Here is a 19,442-nt window from a genome sequence, read left to right as displayed (position 1 = left end):
GTATTGTCAGGCAACATCAAGCCCATGGCTTAGTAATGGGAGAGGCGTTTATAAGACACTTATCCATTACTAATCCTATAGTTGTATTGTAAATAAAGACAACCAGAAAAAAAAGTCTTTTATTAGAAATAAAACACACTTTTTTATTTAAAAATAAACACAGTTATACTCAAACGCCTATTCCACCAAAGCCCTCGTTCTCCTGTAATAAATCAAAAATAAAAAACAGCAGAGGCACATGTCAGCTGTTCAAAACAGGTAACATGTGCTGGGAAAGATTTGGGCTCAGAGCCGGAGCCCACATCAAAGGGGGAGACACGGCATGCGTGTACTAGTACGGTGCATGTCGTGAAGGGGCCAATATCTAGGTTGATGAGAGGAACTGCTGCAAGTGCACTTGAAATGACAAATGTTCAACATACATTTTTGCAAATGGACAGAAAGGATCTAATATATTTTGATCAGGTTTTATATACATTGATCATCCATAACATGAAAGCACATGCCTGATATGGTGTTGAGCTTCTTGGAGGCACCAAAACAGCTTTGATCCACTTTGGCATAAATTCCAGAAGATCACAAGGAAAGGTCCTATGATAAATGTCATCAATACAGCACCGGAAGATTCTTTAAGTCCTTGGATGGGGCCTCCATGAAATCGGACTTCTTTTTCTAGCACATCCAATTCTTTACTGCATTCTGATGTGGTGAATTTGGAGGTCAAATTATGAACAACTTGATGCATTTCTTAAAAGGTGTTGATCGATATAGAAAAAAAAAAAAAAAAAGGTGGGTACAGACTTTGGTAAAAAGTAAAAAAAAAAAAAAAATTGTGGCTTAAAAGGTAAAAGGTAAATGTGATTCAGACCAACTTCTTCAATTTCTCCGTGGGCCAATTCAGATTCATCCTTGCAGGTGTTTCCAGCAGTTAACATGGATCAGCAAAGGACTCAGACCGGTCTGCAGCAAGCTACGATGCATGATGTTTTCGGTCACCTTTCTATCAAAGCTAGCAGTAGCCATCAAGCAATTTGTGCTACAGTAGCGGTTCTTTGGGATCGGACCAGACAGACTGATCTTCACGGTCCTCGTGCCTCATTGTGCACTAAAAACGGCATATCAGGAAAACTCGTCATTTTCAGCTCCTCTGACTCCGTTGTCCAATCCATGTCATGGAGAGTCCATTTCTTTGTTTCCAGCACATCAACTTAAAGAACTGACAGCATATACTGCCTACTATAACCCACTTATTAAGAGACACTATTGTCACAAAATCAATGTTATCTTCACTAGTCCGTAATTCCAATGTCATGGTGGATTAGTGTGCATGGATAGTAACAAATATTTCTGTACATTTGGATAAGGGTAGGCAGTCTGAAAATATTTCTGAGGAAATGCTGAATGTCATAAGCAATTAAGGGCACAAAATGTAGTAAACTAAACAACCATCGGAAGTTGCAGGACACAAAGTTATATTGTTCAGTGGCTTTAGTTAACCCCTTCATGACCCAGCCTATTTTGACCTTAAAGACCTTGCCATTTTTTGCAATTCTGACCAGTGTCCCTTTATGAGGTAATAACTCGGGAACGCTTCAACGGATCCTAGCGATTCTGAGATTGTTTTCTCGTGACATATTGGGCTTCATGTTAGTGGTAAATTTAGGTCGATAATTTTTGCGTTTATGTGTGAAAAAATTGGAAATTTGGCGAAAATTTTGAAAATTTTGCAATTTTCAAATTTTGAATTTTTATTCTGATAAACCAGAGAGATATGTGACACAAAATAGTTAATAAATAACATTTCCCACATGTCTACTTTACATCAGCACAATTTTGGAAAAAAAATTTTTTTTTTTCTAGGAAGTTATAAGGGTTAAAAGTTGATCAGCGATTTCTCATTTTTACAACAAAATTTACAAAACCATTTTTTTTAAGGACCACCTCACATTTGAAGTCAGTTTGAGGGGTCTATATGGCTGAATATACCCAAAAGTGACACCATTCTAAAAACTGCACCCCTCAAGGTGCTCAAAACCACATTCACGAAGTTTATTAACCCTTCAGGTGTTTCACAGCAGCAGAAGCAACATAGAAGAAAAAAATGAACATTTCACTTTTTAGTCACAAAAATGATTTTTTAGCAACATTTTTTTTATTTTCCCAAGGGTAAAAGGAGAAACTGCACCACAAAACTTGTTGACCAATTTGTCCTGAGTACGCTGATACCCCATATATGGGGGGGAACCACTGTTTGGGCGCATGGCAGGGCTCGGAAGGGAAGGAGCGCCATTTGACTTTTTGAATGACAAAATTAGCTCCAATCTTTAGTGGACACCATGTCGCGTCTGGAGAGCCTCTGTGTGCCTAAACATTGGAGCACCCCCACAAGTGACCCCATTTTGGAAACTAGACCCCCCAAGGAACTTATCTAGATGCATAGTGAGCATTTTGTACCCCCAGGTGCTTCACAAATTGATCCGTAAAAATGAAAAAGTACTTTTTTTTCACAAAAATTTTCTTTTAGCCTCAATTTTTTTCATTTTCACATGGGCAACAGGATAAAGTGGATCCTAAAATGTGTTGAGCAATTTCTCCTGAGTACACGGATACCTCATATGTGGGGGTAAACCACTGTTTGGGCGCACGGCAGAGCTCAGAAGGGAAGGAGCACCATTTGACTTTTTGAATGAAAATTAGCTCCAATCTTTAGTGGACACCATGTCGCGTTTGGAGAGCCTCTGCGTGCCTAAACATTGGAGCACCCCCACAAGTGACCCCATTTTGGAAACTAGACCCCCCAAGGAACTTATCTAGATGCATAGTGAGCATTTTGTACCCCCAGGTGCTTCACAAATTGATCCGTAAAAATGAAAAAGTACTTTTTTTTCACAAAAATTTTCTTTTAGCCTCAATTTTTTTCATTTTCACATGGGCAACAGGATAAAGTGGATCCTAAAATGTGTTGAGCAATTTCTCCTGAGTACACGGATACCTAATATGTGGGGGTAAACCACTGTTTGGGCGCACGGCAGAGCTCAGAAGGGAAGGAGCACCATTTGACTTTTTGAATGAAAATTAGCTCCAATCTTTAGTGGACACCATGTCGCGTTTGGAGAGCCTCTGCGTGCCTAAACATTGGAGCACCCCCACAAGTGACCCCATTTTGGAAACTAGACCCCCCAAGGAACTTATCTAGATGCATAGTGAGCATTTTGTACCCCCAGGTGCTTCACAAATTGATCCGTAAAAATGAAAAAGTACTTTTTTTTCACAAAAATTTTCTTTTAGCCTCAATTTTTTTCATTTTCACATGGGCAACAGGATAAAGTGGATCCTAAAATGTGTTGAGCAATTTCTCCTGAGTACACTGATACCTCATATGTGGGGGATAAACCACTGTTTGGGCGCACGGCAGAGCTCAGAAGGGAAGGAGCACCATTTGACTTTTTGAATGAAAAATTAGCTCCAATCTTTAGTGGACACCATGTCGCGTTTGGAGAGCCTCTGCGTGCCTAAACATTGGAGCACCCCCACAAGTGACCCCATTTTGGAAACTAGACCCCCCAAGGAACTTATCTAGATGCATAGTGAGCATTTTGTACCCCCAGGTGCTTCACAAATTGATCCGTAAAAATGAAAAAGTACTTTTTTTTCACAAAAATTTTCTTTTAGCCTCAATTTTTTTCATTTTCACATGGGCAACAGGATAAAGTGGATCCTAAAATGTGTTGAGCAATTTCTCCTGAGTACACTGATACCTCATATTTGGGGGTAAACCACTGTTTGGGCGCACGGCAGAGCTCAGAAGGGAAGGAGCACCATTTGACTTTTTGAATGAAAAATTAGCTCCAATCTTTAGTGGACACCATGTCGCGTTTGGAGAGCCTCTGTGTGCCTAAACATTGGAGCACCCCCACAAGTGACCCCATTTTGGAAACTAGACCCCCAAGGAACTTATCTAGATGCATAGTGAGCATTTTGTACCCCCAGGTGCTTCACAAATTGATCCGTAAAAATGAAAAAGTACTTTTTTTTCACAAAAATTTTCTTTTAGCCTCAATTTTTTTCATTTTCACATGGGTAACAGGATAAAGTGGATCCTAAAATGTGTTGAGCAATTTCTCCTGAGTACACTGATACCTCATATGTGGTGGTAAACCACTGTTTGGGCGCACAGCAGAGCTCAGAAGGGAAGGAGCGCCATTTGACTTTTTGACATACATAGTGTACATCAGGTTGGTGTGTGTGTTGTAGTGTACGTCAGGTTGGTGTGTGTGGTGTATACTGCACCACACACACCAACCTGATGTACACCACACCACACACCAACCTGACATACACTACAACACACACACCAACCTGACGTAGGGTCAGGTTGGCGAGTGTGGAGTAGTGTACATCAGGGTGGTGTGTAGTGTACGTCAGGTTGGTGTGTGTGTGTGTTGGATACTACACCACACACACCAACCTGACGTACACTACACCACGCACTAACCTGACATACATTACAACACACACACCAACCTGACGTAGGGTTAGGTTGGCGAGTGTGGAGTAGTGTACATCAGGTTGGTGTGTAGTGTACGTCGTGTACATCAGGATGTGGTGTAGTGTACGTCAGGTTGGTGTGTGTGTAGTATACACCACACACACACCAACCTGACGTACACCACACCACACACCAACCGGACATACACTACAACACACACATACACCAACTTGACGTAGGGTCAGGTTGGCGAGTGTGGAGTAGTGTACATCAGGTTGGTGTGTAGTGTACGTCAGGTTGGTGTGTGTGTGTGTGTTGGATACTACACCACACACACCAACCTGACGTACACTACACCACGCACTAACCTGACATACATTACAACACACACACCAACCTGACGTAGGGTTAGGTTGGCGAGTGTGGAGTAGTGTACATCAGGTTGGTGTGTAATGTACGTCGTGTACATCAGGATGTGGTGTAGTGTACGTCAGGTTGGTGTGTGTGGTGTAGTATACACCACACACACACCAACCTGACGTACACCACACCACACACCAACCGGACATACACTACAACACACACATACACCAACTTGACGTAGGGTCAGGTTGGCGAGTGTGGAGTAGTGCACATCAGGTTGGTGGGTAGTGTACATGTGGTGTAGTGTACGTCCGGTTGGTGTGTGTGTGTGGTGTATATTACACCACACTACACACCAACCTGACGTACACCACACCACACACCAACCTGACATACACTACACCACACATACCAACCTGACGTAGGGTCAGGTTGGTGTGTGTGGTGTAGTGTATGTCAGGTTGGTGTGTGGTGTAGTGTACGTCAGGTTGGTGTGTGTGGTGTATTGTGTATATCAGCCTGGTGTGGGTGAGTTCTGTAGTGGAATATCAGGATGTGGCTAGTCCACGGACGTGTGATGAATTCTGAAGCATTCATCCAAACACAGTCCAGGTTTGTCGGGACACGTTTCACATTGGAAACGAGTTTCCCTTCTTATCCCCCTTTTATAACATACCCGGCACCTTTTTCTTTTTTGCCCCTCACCGGGAAAATGTTGCCCTGGTACCATACGGGAACCTTGAGTTCCAGCAGTGCTGGGGCCCGCTCCTTCCTCGTCTCCAAACATCAGGGCCTTTATCACCGCCTCCTGGAACTGAAGGAAGGTGTTGTTGGTCTGACCTGCACATCGTGATAGCACGTATGCGTTATACAATGCCATTTGTACGATGTGCACAGCCAGTTTTTTATACCACACCTTTGTCTTCCGCATGGCACTATAGGGCTGGAGGACTTGATCAGAAAGATCAACTCCCCCCATGTGTTTGTTGTACCCCAGCGCACAGTCCGGTTTGTGGACCTGTGCTGTGGTACCTCGAACGGTGGTGGCCGTGGTGCCGGGACCATGGATTGTTGTCAAGAAAAAGACGTCCCTTTTGTCTTTGAACTTGACCACAAGCATGTTGTCACTACATTGGGCCCGGGTCTCACCCTTTGGGAGAACCTGCTCAATTAGTGACAAAGGGAGACCCCTCTGGTTTCTGCGCACGGTACCGCAAGCAACGGTAGCTCTGGCAGAGAGGGATTGAAAGAGTGGGATGCTTGTATAAAAGTTATCAACGTACAGATGGTAACCTTTATCAAGCAGTGGGTGGACCAAATCCCACACTATTTTCCCACTCACCCCCAGAGCAGGTGGACATTCTGGGGGCTGGATCCTGGTGTCCTTTCCTTGATAAACTCTAAAGCTGAGAGTGTACCCTGAGGTACTCTCGCAGATCTTATAGAGCTTAATCCCGTACCTCGCCCTCTTGCTGGGCAGGTACTGACGGAACTGAAGCCTCCCTTTGAAGTGGATGAGGGATTCATCCACACAAATTTCCCTTTGGGGAATGTACACTTCAGCAAACTTGTTGCTGAAGTGTTCGATGACCGGCCGAATTTTGAACAGTCTATCAAAATTCGGGTCATCGCGGGGAAGGATGTCCGTGTTGTCCCTAAAGTGGAGAAATTTATGAATCGCCTCAAAACGCTTGCGAATCATAACCATGCCAAATACTGGAGTTTGATATAAAATATCAGTACTCCAGTATTGGCGAAGTTCTGGTTTCTTCACAATTCCCATGTGAAGGACCAGTCCCCAATATTTCAACATTTCTGCAGAGTCAACGGGACTCCAAGCAGAAAATGATGAAACTGGGTTTTGGGCAAAAAATTGCAGGGCATATAAGTTTGTTTGCTCCACCATGAGACTGACGATTGACTCCGAGAAATAGACTTTGAAAAAGTCTATTTCCCTGAGGTTGGCAGTCTCAAATTGGATTCCTGATTGGGGAATGAAATCAGGAATCCGTGGAGCAAAATTTTCAGGGACGGGGGTCCAGGTGGGGGTACTAGTGCTAGGTTGGGCGTGACTAGCACTAGGTTGGGGGTTACTCACACTTGGTTGTGGGTCTTCTCCCCCGGCCTCCGACTCTTCTTCCCTGGGCTCCGGCTCTTCTTCCCTGGGCTGCGGACGATTTCTCGTCCTGCGACTTCGTGGTGGTGGCGAGTCCGTGTCACTGGAGGTGGAAGAGTGGGAGGAATAGAGAAAGGTAGGGTCCTCTCCCTCACTATCAGCTTCGGAGGCAATAAAAGAATATGCCTGCTCTGCCGAGTACAGCCTTTGTGACTGGGACGAGCGGGACATTGTGTGTGCGTGCGTGTAAAAAAACTAAGCTTTATTAGTGTGCGTGTGTGTATGTGTGAGTGTTTAGTGAAACTTTACTGCAGGAGGGGGCTTTCAGGAGTGGGGGGGCTGAGGAGATGCAGGAGCCGGCAGCAGCAGTAAGGGGAGCGATCAGCAGGGCACGGGAGCGATCAGCAGGGCGCGGGAGCGATCACGCGGGAGCGGTAAGTGGGGCGCGGGGGAGCTGTCAGGCGAAGGGGCCTGAGGAGACGCAGGAGCCGGCAGCAGCAGCGCGGGGGGGAGGGGGGGGTGATCAGGGTGATCACTGGGGCGGGTGATCACCGGGGGGGGGGCAGGAGGTGGTTGTCAGGTGCGGAGGAAATGTGGGGGCAGGGGAGATGTAGGAGCCTGCAGCAGGGAAGGGTGATCACTGGGCAGGGGGGTGATTTCCGGGGCGTGGGAGGGAGTGGCGGTCGGGAGGGGGGATCGGACGGCGGGGGGAGCGGGAGGCAGAGAGGGGGAGTACTGGAAGGCGGACAGGCGGCGATCAGCAGACCGGAAGGAGGACAGGCGTCGATCAGCGGGGCACGGGGGAGCTGTCAGGCGAAGGGGCCTGAGGGGATGCAGGAGGCGGCAGCAGCAGTGGGGGGGGGGGGTGATCAGAGTGATCACTGGGGCGGGTGATCACGGGGGGGGGCAGAAGGTGGATGTCAGGAGCGGGGGGGAAGGAGGGGGCAGGGGAGATGTAGGAGCCTGCAGCAAGGAAGGGTGATCACTGGGCAGGGGGGTGATTTCTGGGGTGTGGGAGGGAGTGGAGGGGTTAACGGATGGCAGGGGGGGGATCGGACGGTTGGGGGAGCGGGAGGCAGAGGGGGGGGGGGGGAGTACCAGAAGGCGGACAGGTGGCGATCAGTGGATGGGAAGGCGGACAGGCGGCGATCAGTGGGGCACGGGGGAGCAGTCAAGCGAAGGGGCCTGAGGTAATGCAGGAGCCAGCAGCAGCAGGGGGTGATCAGGGGGGCAGGGGGTGATCAGAGTGATCACTGGGGTGGGTGATCACGGGGGGGGGGGGGGGGGGGGTCAGAAGGTGGCTGTCAGGAGCGGGAGGGGGGGGAAGGAGGGGGCAGGGGAGATGTAGGAGCCTGGGTGATCACTGGGCAGGGGGCTGATTTCTGGGGCGTGGGAGGGAGTGCAGGGGTTAACGGATGGCGGGGGGGGGGGGGGTATCGGATGGTGGGGGGAGAGGGAGGCAGAGGGGGGAGTACCGGAAGGCGGCAGCAGCGGCGATCAGGCAGCAGGGGGCGATCTAGCAGCGGCGGCGATCTGGCAGCGGGCGGCGGCGATCTGGCAGCGGGCGGCGGCGATCAGGCAGTGGCGGCGGCGGGTGCGGCACACAGGGACCTCACTCTCCAGCTTCCACGGAAGGGATGAAGCTGGAGAGTGATGTGAGACATGTTTCACTCCGCCCCTCCACCGCTGATTGGAGTGAAAGCGTCACATGGACGCTTTCTCCAATCAGAGCTGGAGGGGGGTGAAACAGAGGGCACAGGAGCGATCGTGGCCACGGGGGGGCAAAGCCACCCCCCCTGGGGTCAACTAGAGGTCCTCACGTACCTGCGGGTCAGGTGACATTTCATTGACCCCGGTCACCCGACCCGCAGGAACGCCATCAAACCATGACGCATACGCTGCGTCATGGGTCGGAATGGCACCGACTTTCATGACGCAGCGTATGCGTCAAAGGTCGGGAAGGGGTTAAAAAAAAAAAATTATGAACAAAAATAGATCTATCTGAAAATAAATATTTTTTTCAATATATTTAAGTTAAGAACAAAGGCAGATTGTTTGTGCTTTCTTATATTAGTCACTAGAAGGAGGCTTTGCTGGCATGCAATCTGGACAATTATCATACAATAACTGGCAATGCCAGAAAACACAGCACAAATAACGGCTGAGCGATATCTGCGCCATTAAAATCATCTGCTAGCCATATGTACGCAACAAATATCGATGTGAGACACTGAAAGATAAAAGCAGTCTAGATCAGAGAAACCCATGTTACTTACTGGTAAAGCTGTAATAATGAGCCCAATAGCGTTCATCCAAGCGGTGATATTCTCCCTGGGAACGAGGGGCTGACTGTAAAACAGGAACACACAAATCATGGAGTAAAAAAATAATTCCAGGCGACTTTTCTAAATGAATGGTCATGTGGGTATCTGAGAAATACTACTACCATTTCAACCCTTAACATGCTGCATTACCAACAAGTTTCCCCTCTGCTTTCCCTGAGCTCAGCACCACAGTTGTCCAGAGTCTAAGTGTTTTATCTTCCATACACCACACATGAAGAGGAGATCCTGTGCCACCACCTCTGCAGCAGCACAGAAGGCATTACACAGCAGTACTGAGCAGTGTAGCTGTTAATCCTGTAAACCACTAACTAGAAACTGCAGCCACATCTATGCGTCCTAGTCTGCAGTTCTTCCCTACACCCTCCTTAGATTTCTATGCACAGCAGATGTAACCTGACCCATCAGTGAAGCTAAAAATCCATCTAATTTCTACCTTTCCCTCAAAAGTTTAGCAGTGAGCTGAGATTTGAGAGACCAGAACAGAAGAGAAAGGAGAAGTAGCTGATAAATTAAGAAAAAAAAGGTATTTTTATATTTTCACCTATATTACAAAGTCTTCCCTCTTTAATGGTAGGATTAATGCAAAGGGACTCGAAGTTGTATATGTTGTACAAGAAAAATATATATATACACACACACAATGGTGGCTGTCATGGAAAAAGTAATAGAATTGTAATTAAAGACTCCCATCTCTTGGACTGTTTGCATTTCTTTATGCCCTTTAAGAAAGCAATTTTCAGGTTTTTTCCTCTCTTCATTTTTAGTTTTTTCTTCTCCTTCTTTCAAGAGCCATAACTTTGTTTTTCTATCCACATAACTGTATGAGGGCTTGTTCTTTGAGGGACTAGTTGTACTTTTGAATGACGAGGAGGTGCCAACATGCACTTCTAAAGACATACTGTTGTGCTTGCTTATTACTTCCAGACAATGAAGTTAAAACCCACAGTGTTGGGAGTATGGATGAAGTATGTCCACATTGTCCCCTCATAAGTTGGTCTTGAAAACAAAAAATACGATTATCATGTTGCTATGAAATATTTACGCTAAACAAGGATTCATCAATGGAGTGAGATTAGTCAACACTAATTTAGGCAATTACACAATCACTGCAAAAGTCATTAATTCCGCTCAGTTATCATACCTCGAATTAACCTCACACCTTCTGATCCAACTATGCCTTTCCACCTGAGCAGAAAGCAATTCCCAGTCAAAGTGGCATTTGCAATGACCATTAATAAAGCAGAGGGACAAACGCTTCAAACAGCTGGCCTGTTCCTACCAAAACCAGTATTCTCACACGGCCAGTTGTACGTGGCATTTTCATGAGTGCGAAGCTTCAAAAAATATACATGTTTGCGTTAGCAATACTTAGAATAAAAAAGTCATTCAGACTGACATTATCACCCCCAATGTGTTTAAGGAGGTTTTATAACAGTGATATTTTATTTTGCCAAGATATTTTTTGGCCTCTACTTATCAATCCAATTTTTTGTATTAACAATCTACATATATAAATATCTGTCTGTGGTCATCATGTCATTAAAAACATTTACATTTGACCAACTTGCTTTTTCAGAAATTGCCTGCGCCCCCGACGACCAATGTGGGAAAATTTCGCACTAGTTATTCTGAAGTTTCGTTTTTTTTTTTCTTCTTGTTATACCATTTACCAATAGGATTAATTTATTTTATATTTTCGATAGTCTGGACTTTTACAAATACTGCGATACTAACGTGTATTTTTTAATGTTTTTATTTTTAATGGTCAAAAGCGGCATGATTTGAAATTTTGCATTTTTTTTTTTTCATATTTTTCTGCGGCTATCTATAGTGAAAAATTACGATCTTCTATGAATGCCAACTACAGGCTGGTTTTCACAGAAGAAGCGTCGTGACAAGCGCAGAGGTCTTCAGCAGACCCCCGGCTGTCAAGAAAACCCATCGATTCACAACACAGGCACAGTGATGAGTACGTGGAATGACAAGCCCCCTGCCGGGAATATTAAAAGCTGCAGCCAGATTGACAGTGGCATTTAACAGGTTAACAGGCATGGGCAGAGCTTCACATCACCTGCGGCTGTTTGAGGCACATGATGATTGATTTAATCAGTCATCATCTGCTGGAAAAGATGTGTGTTTGGTGTGCAAGCCTGCATCAAAAAAGTCAGGGATGACGACACATGATGTAACTGTACAACATATGTTGTGAAGGGGTTAAAAAACCCTGAAATGACCACAAGATGTCTATTTACCGACTTAAGAAACAAGAGAATATGCAGTGGGTGTCCGATGTATACTTTCCCAGACATCCTGCTGTAACGGCAACGATTAGTGTGGACACCGATCACCGATGCTTAACCCCATAGATGCTGCAGTCAATGGCAACAATGGCATATAGAAGGTTAACGGGGGGAAAAAGGGCTCCCTGTTTAACCCCATTAACACCCCAAGTTTGTGATTATGTGGTCTCAATGGTTCACACGGAAATTTGAAGCCTCGGGTCTGCCAGCTATGGTGACCAGTAAAGAGATTAGCAAATCTATACATTTTACATTAATTACACTTCATATTAAAGGGGTTGTCCGGCCTAAAAGGTTAAGTTTGCAGTCACTGACTCCAGACTTCTGAATCCCCCCAGCCACGGATGGTGCGCTGCAAGGAATTGTGGTGCCAGCACCGTGATCAGCGTTGATGTACGAGTTACAGAAACTCCCGGACAGAACTCGACAACTGGGCACGGCCACGTCACTAGAGTGGGTGCGGCCTTGCTCAATACAAGCGTCCACTGGTTGTGTTCTGGCAGGAGTATGGGTAACGCATACATACCCTGAGATTGTGGCTCAGAAACCAGCGAATCCTTGCAGTGCTTAGGGCATGAGCTTTGTGGGATTCAGATGTCTGCAGTCACACACTGCATGTATAACAATTAGTGACGAGCGAGTATACTCGTTGCTGGGGTTTTCAAGAGCACGCTCGGGTGATCTCTGAGTATTTGTGACTGTTCGGAGATTTAGTTTTCCTTGCCGCAACTGCAAGATTTGCGGCTTCTAGACAGCTTAATTACATGTGGCGATTTCCCAACAACCAGGCAACCCCCAGATGTACTCAGGCTGTCCTGAGTAAATCATGCAGCTGCGTCAACAAAAACTAAATCTCCGAGCAGTTACAAATACTCAGATCACCCGAGTATGCTAGGGAAAACCCGAGCAACGAGTATACTCGCTCATCACTAATAACTAATACTCCTGTTTATTTCTTTCCATTTTGCTTTTGGTCGCAAAGGGGTCAAGTTGAACATCACAATCAAGAAGTGATCAGAACTGCCTCAAGGATGGTCATAATATGCAAATCATCCTACACCCCCAGTCATGCAAGTGGCCTTCTAAGATCAGGAAATGTGGAGGATGAGCACTAGAAATCCTAGTTATAAAATGTAACAATTTGGAAGGGGGTCATTTTTTTGAGGGTAAATTGAAGATCTGTCCTGATTTTTCTCTCACACATGCGCTGGAGCCATGCATTAGATGTCAGAGCCTGGTTTATTTAGCTTTAAATTAAGAGATTTGCCTGCACTTTATGTAGTATATTAGCCTTTTTTGTATTCGGCATTGACTGCTCTTGTCATGTTAAACTACATTTATTCCGTTCTGTCTTGTGCTCTTACATTAAAGGGAACCCGTCACCCCCCTCTCTGGCGTTACCTAAAAGAGCCACGTCGTGTAGCACTAATGCTGCATTCTGTCAAGGTGGCTCTTAGTTCGGGTCCCTTCCAACGCTGAAATATTAGTCTTTATAATTTGACTGCCATACCTCTAGTCTGTCCGGGGGGCATGTCTTTTCCCCCAGACACAAACGCCTCCCAGCCATAACTCATTTCCTCTGTGCGCTGCCTCCTCTGTCTTCATTTACATCCCCGGCGCCTGCGCTGTAAGTTTGTTTTTCGGGCATTCGCAGTTTGTGCTGCCCTTCGACTCCCATCACATGATGGGGACTTACAGTGCAGGCGCCGGGGACGTTAATGAAGGTACAGGAAGCGGCGCCCGGTGCATGGAGGAAATGGCTGGGAGGCGTTTGTGTCCGGGGGAAAAGACATGCCCCCCAGACAAACTACAGGTATTACAAAAGCGAATATTTCAGCGTTTGCAGGGACCCGAACTAAAAGAGCCATCTTGACAGAATGCAGCATTAGAGCTGCACAAGGTGGCTCTTTTAGATTATGTTTGTAGATGGGAGGAAGTAACTGAAGAGTGTTAGCTCTTGGACCAATCCTTAGAGGTGGCTGCTCTGGCCAACTCTTTGGGAGTGCGCGACGTACATGGGGAATTATAGGCAGACTAAATGGTTTAGAATTGGTCACCCTTGCGTCAGTTCCAGCCATGGGTGGTAATGACAGAGGACTTATTAAAAGGAATAATCCTACGACTGGGCAAGATTACAGCTGTATTTTGGGGACTTAAACATCTATCAGGTCTTCTATGCTCATCTATACAATCCCAAGGATATAAAGTTAGATATTTAGATGTTGCGCCAAGATGAATACAGTTTTCCATAGATTTATGGCCATGAAATGAAGTATAAAAATCTGCTGGGAATCAATCATACCCTATTAACCCCTATTATCCTCTTAAACTGTAACAATATTAGTAGAGTAATGCATTTGTCAAACAATACATAGGATTAGAAATCATGGGGCCCCATAGAACATGTCCAACTGGGTCCACCCCTTCCCTGGCAGTCACAGAAGAGGTTGGTCAGATACAGCGTAAGATTTGGGGGGTTAAGAATCCGAGCTTCTCTCTGCCAATTGTGGCTGACCACGAGGAATGCCGAGGTCCAGGAATCAGGAGGAAATTTACACAATGGAGGCCACGCAGGACGACGTGCAGCTCGGTCAGCAGCCCCCTCCTCCCAATCAAATTCATAGTAGCTACTTCCATTAGATATACACCAATGATACTACTTCTATAGATTACCATTGGTATTAGTAATCATGCGCAAAAATACCTCTTTAAAACAACATTAAGAAGAGCGTTGCCAACTTCCTTTCCCGGAACAGCCAAGGCCATCAGCTCAACACAAGTCACATGAAGCGCATGGGCAGCTGGATTGGGAAACTCGTTAAATCTCCAGTCACAATTTGGAAAAGGTCCAGGAGATTTTCCAGCCATCGGTAATGGAAGAGTTAAGGAAAAGCTAGTCTGTGTACAATAAGTGCTCTACTAAGAAATCATTTTCTTAAAGAAAAGTTATTTTCATTACTTTTCACTTGTGAAAACAAGATAATACAATCTGCTTCTATTCATTGATTGTAGATGCTTTTCTCTACATGATTAAGAGGCAGACAACTTTCCAGAGAAGCTGTACAAATTGCAGTTTTTTATTTTTCCTATCACCATCTACATCAAAAATCATGAAATTGTAACTCTGTACACAAATATTAAACTCTTGCTTCTTGTTCTTCACATGGACATTAACAGCATTAGACTGACTCATCATATTTGCTTGTATACAAGTGGTATCTAAGCATGCTCTAATGCAGGGGTGTCAAACTGCATTCCTCGAGGGCTGCAAACAGGTCATGTTTTCAGGATTTCCTTGCGCTGCACATAATTTAATCACCTGCAGAGAATGATTCCAGCACCTTGTGCAATGCTAAGGAAATCTTGAAAACACGCATGGTTTGAGGCCCTCGAGGAATGCAGTTTGACACCCCTGCTCTTATCTGTGCAAAGGTCTCCAAAGGGAAGAGGAGCTAGAACATCACCTATTGTAAAGGGTAGGTCATGTGTTACTTTTCATTGTAATCCTGTCAGAGACTGATAAAACGTCTCCTGCACAGAACAGAAAATGTCAGACTAAGTGATAGGAAATTTGTGAAAAAACAAAACAGCATGAATACCCGATTTAACTTAAGAACCAGAGGTCTTTCCGTTTTTGCGTTTCCATTTATTGCTCCCCTTCTTTCCACAACCAAAACATTTATATTTTTTGGTCAATATAGCCGTGTGAGTGCTTGTGTTTTGCGGGACAAGTTGTACTTTTGAATGGCACCATTGATTTTACCATATCATGTACTGGAAAAGGGAAAAAATATTCCAAATGCAGTCAAATTGCAAAAAAAAAAGTGCAATCCCACAATTGTTTTTTGGATTTGTTTTTTTCAGGGTTCACTAAATGCTAAAACTGACCTGCAATTTTGATTCTCCAAATCATTATGAGTTCTTAGACACCAAACATGTCTAGGTTCTTTAAAAGTTGCCATCTTCCCAGACCCGTAGCGTCTCCATTTTTAATGATCGTGGGTTGGGTGAGGGCTTATTTTTTGCGTTCCGAGCTGATGTTTTTATTGATAGCATTTTGGTATGTATACAATCTTTTCATCGGCCGTTATTGCATTTTATTACAATGTAGCAGCAACCAAAAAAAAAACATAATTCTGGCGTTTTTTTTTTTTTCCCCTCGCTATGCCGTTTACAGATTGGATTAATTCTTTTTATACCTCGATAGATCGGGCGATTCTGAACGCGGTGATACCAAATGTGTATATTTGATTTTTTTATTGCTTTATTTTGAATGGGGCGAAAGGGAAGTGATTTGAACTTTCATATTTTAATTTGTTTTTTTAATATTTAAATTATTATTATTTTTTTTTTTACTTTTTGCATGCTTCAATAGTCTCCATGGGAGACCAGAAGCTGCTATTACCAGATCGGCTCTGCTAAATGTAGGCGATGATCAGATTGCCTGCATGTAGCAGAATACCTCACTCGCTATGAACGGTGACCACTGGGCGGTGCTCATAGCTATCCAGCTATGACAACTACTGGAGTCTCCTGCTGACCCCGAGTTGTCATGCCAACCCATCGGCGATCCGCAGTCATGTGACACGGGCGCCAATGGGAGGAGGTAATGATGCGATTCCTGCGCATGCATGTTAAGTGCCGCTGTCAGATTTTAACAGCGGCATTTAACATTAACAGCCACGGGTGAATCGCGATTTTACCAGCGGCTGTTAGGGGCACATGTCAGCTGATCAGATCAGCTGTCATGTGCGGAAAAGGTGCGGGCTCAGGCGATCCAATGATGGACTCTGTCTGTCATTGGACGTTAAGGGGTTAAACAGTGTCATTTACTGATGAGACATTCCCTAAGACCATAGGAAACAGATTGAAGATATTCAATAACTTCAATAATAGAGGTGAGCGGTGACAATCCCCTATTGTGAATGGTGCATTCCTGTGATAAAATATGCATATAGAGATGGGTTAACTTTCATTATATTCCTGCCTGTAGTGGTAAGGAGATAACTGCTTAAAAAAAACAATCCCTACAAAACAGGTAAGATTTCCATCCAAGAAAAACTTAAAAATCAGTTTTCAATATTTTAAACCTAGAAACTTAATTTAAACATCAGTTAATTTTATTTTGGTACTACAGGTCGTTTAAGAATAGTTAGAAAAGAACACTTAGCAATTGCTCTACAGCATTTAAAAAGGTGGTCTCCACGACTATATTTATTTTTTAATATGAGCCACAAAAAACCCCTAACATTTAGGTACTTGCTAACTACCTGCCTGGTCTGTCCTGAGTCAGCTCTGAGTGGTCAGATTCAGCTGCCCCACAGCAACAAAGCAGCCCTTGATCTTCTGCGCTAGGCGTGACTGCGCACCTCATGCTGATTGACAGCCGGCTTCCTGCAGTTAGGAAGCAGGGAGCTGGCCATCAATCAGCATGACAGCAGCAGTCATACCCGGTCAGAGCAGAGATAGTAAAATCACATGTAACCAAAAGGATATTGTCAACCAATCGGCCAATCAACTTGCAGTAGTATGTGTCATCAGGGATCCAAGGATTGTCTTCCCTGGCATTCATACCACACTTCAGGTATGTTTCACTCAAGCACCATCCGGGGGGCCGGTTGTCCTTTAGGGAGCCAATGATGGAGTGCACCAGCTTGCGTTTCAGATTAGTACGATCACGTAGATGCATCTCGTAGTAGTGGAGGGTGTTGTATAAGTAGGTGACCGGTCGATCTAAGGTGGAACGATACCATTGGTCAGACATATTTCCCATTCGTATGCTCCATGTATATTTTACTTCTTTTACAGTGTTACACTTTTTTTTTTTTTCTTTTAAATCTTCAAATCTTCTAGTTTTTTTGAAAAGTAAAGAAACTCCGCTAGTCTGTGTTCCATGTAAAATGCCTTAACACAGTAAAGAAATTTCCACTGTTACAGGACTCGTTTAAAAGGTAATCTAGAAGAAGGATCAACCCTCCTAAGTCGCTTAATATAGACAAGTCAAAGGAAGTTGAATACATTGATGCCTAGATGGTGGATCCATTTACGTATTCCAGAGAAAGCCACAGTTTTATGAATGAGGAAGCACGATCTATGGGAGGGACAAAGCCCTATTCCTAGAGTCTGTCCCCAAAGCTTATTTAAATGCTGACTGACGCTTACGTAAATTGATCCTTTCACTATATGTGAGAGGTCAGACGCAATAGATGAAATCTCAAAAGTGTGACGTTCACTGTTTCTGTGCAGTGTTCTACCCCCTATAGGCAATGGCTTCAATTTCCTTTTTTGTGGCTGAGTGGTGCCCATGCAAAAGGAAGATGAATCAAGTGTCCATTGAAGTTCAGAACACTACGCAGAAGCAAGTGCCATGGCGATCTGCGTCCTACTCAAGATTTCATGAATGGAGCCTGATGTCACATGCAGCTAGGGATTGAATTTACATACAGATGTATTATTAAGCATTAAACTGTGCTCTAGATGCAGACTCGTTGAAAGCCGTCTCACACAGAGATCATGACATCTTATTTCCATATGAAGGATAATTGGGATTTGTCTGGAATATTTCGACGGACCGCAGATATCAAAATATTCAACTTTCTAGGGCCTCTATACCAATATATGGCTTATTAGGGTTGATTATTTTGATCCCTTTAAAAGAGGAATTCTCAGGTGTGAAAGTCATCCCCCTCATCAGGATATAGGATAACTTCCTAAAGACTAGGGTTCCACCACTGGGACCCCCATCAATCTTCAGAACTAAATGGAGCGGTGGTCAATCTAGTGCACTGCTGCTGTATTCATTCTTATGGCAGAGCCAAATATCAACTGAGCACAGCACAGCACATGACTATCTCAAATAGTCCAATAAATAAAGAATTAAGAGGCAGTGCGCTTGATCGATCAGTTCCACTCACATGAGAAGAGCCCCAAATCTCAAGATCAGTGGGGTCCCAGCGGTATGACCCTCAGCAATCGAGATGTTAAACCATAATTCTAATGATAGGGAGTAACTTCCAGATTTTGAGAATACCTTTTATGTTATGAAGCATGAAAACAAGCTAGTGCACTAATTTTCCAGTTAAAATAATGGACACCCAGATGGAACCTAAACAGACCATAATGTGGCCAACATGGGACAGATTGGTTTCCTTTACAAAAACAGAAATGCTGAAATTGAAAGCTTGTTTGTACTTTGACTTATATGGTAATGGAAAAATAATAAGATACCAACACTAACCATGGAACTTGTACAGGCCTCCAAGATGATCAAGTAGTGTTTCCAAGGACTTTGAAACTGGAAGCAGCTCTAAAAACCTGTGAATGACTATGTCGAACACTGGCAAGAAACGAAGGCACACATTTCCAAAGTAGATTGGAAGGTATTGTGGCTGGATCTGGACAGGTGGATTGACTTGTTCTGCTAGGCCTTCAAAATAAAGCTTTTCAGGGTATTTCTATAAAAAAAAAATGAAATTGAAAAATTAGCAATCTACTCAATAAGTCTACTTTCACACATCAGGTTTTTGCAGTCAGGCACAATCCGGCGAGTTTAGAAAAAAAAAAACAGATCCTTTTTTTTCTCCACCGGATCAGTTTTTTTCTCAGAGTTGTATTAACGCCGGATTGTGCCTGATGGCCACACGTTTCATCCGTTTTTTTCCCGGATCCGTCCAAAATGTATTTTCCGGCGGACGGAGAAAACGTCCATATGAAAGATTTTTCTGTCGGCGAAAAAATGCCCAGCGACGGTTCCAGCGATAAACGGATGAAACGTGTGGTGTATTGACTGGATCCGGCTACCGATTCATTCCTTTTCTTCGCACTGAGCA

General features: G+C 44.5%; 1 protein-coding gene across 2 annotated transcripts in view; it reads right to left on the bottom strand.

Moving 5' to 3' along the window:
• Positions 1–19,442, bottom strand: part of MED23 (mediator complex subunit 23) — a 211,329-nt gene that overhangs the window by 14,391 nt on the left and 177,496 nt on the right. For both annotated transcript variants that reach the window (XM_069726015.1, XM_069726014.1), the window contains 4 exons: positions 18,851–19,067; positions 17,110–17,346; positions 14,318–14,483; positions 9,245–9,317 (listed from right to left, as the gene is read on the bottom strand). In XM_069726015.1, coding sequence (XP_069582116.1) covers positions 9,245–9,317; positions 14,318–14,483; positions 17,110–17,346; positions 18,851–19,067 — 693 coding nt within the window. The remainder of the gene's footprint in view (positions 1–9,244; positions 9,318–14,317; positions 14,484–17,109; positions 17,347–18,850; positions 19,068–19,442) is intronic.

The sequence above is a fragment of the Ranitomeya imitator genome, chromosome 5 (assembly GCF_032444005.1).
Source record: "Ranitomeya imitator isolate aRanImi1 chromosome 5, aRanImi1.pri, whole genome shotgun sequence".
Taxonomy (NCBI): Eukaryota; Metazoa; Chordata; class Amphibia; order Anura; family Dendrobatidae; genus Ranitomeya; species Ranitomeya imitator.
The sequence above is the reverse complement of the archived record's forward strand: the minus strand, read 5'-3'. Positions and strand labels throughout refer to the sequence as shown.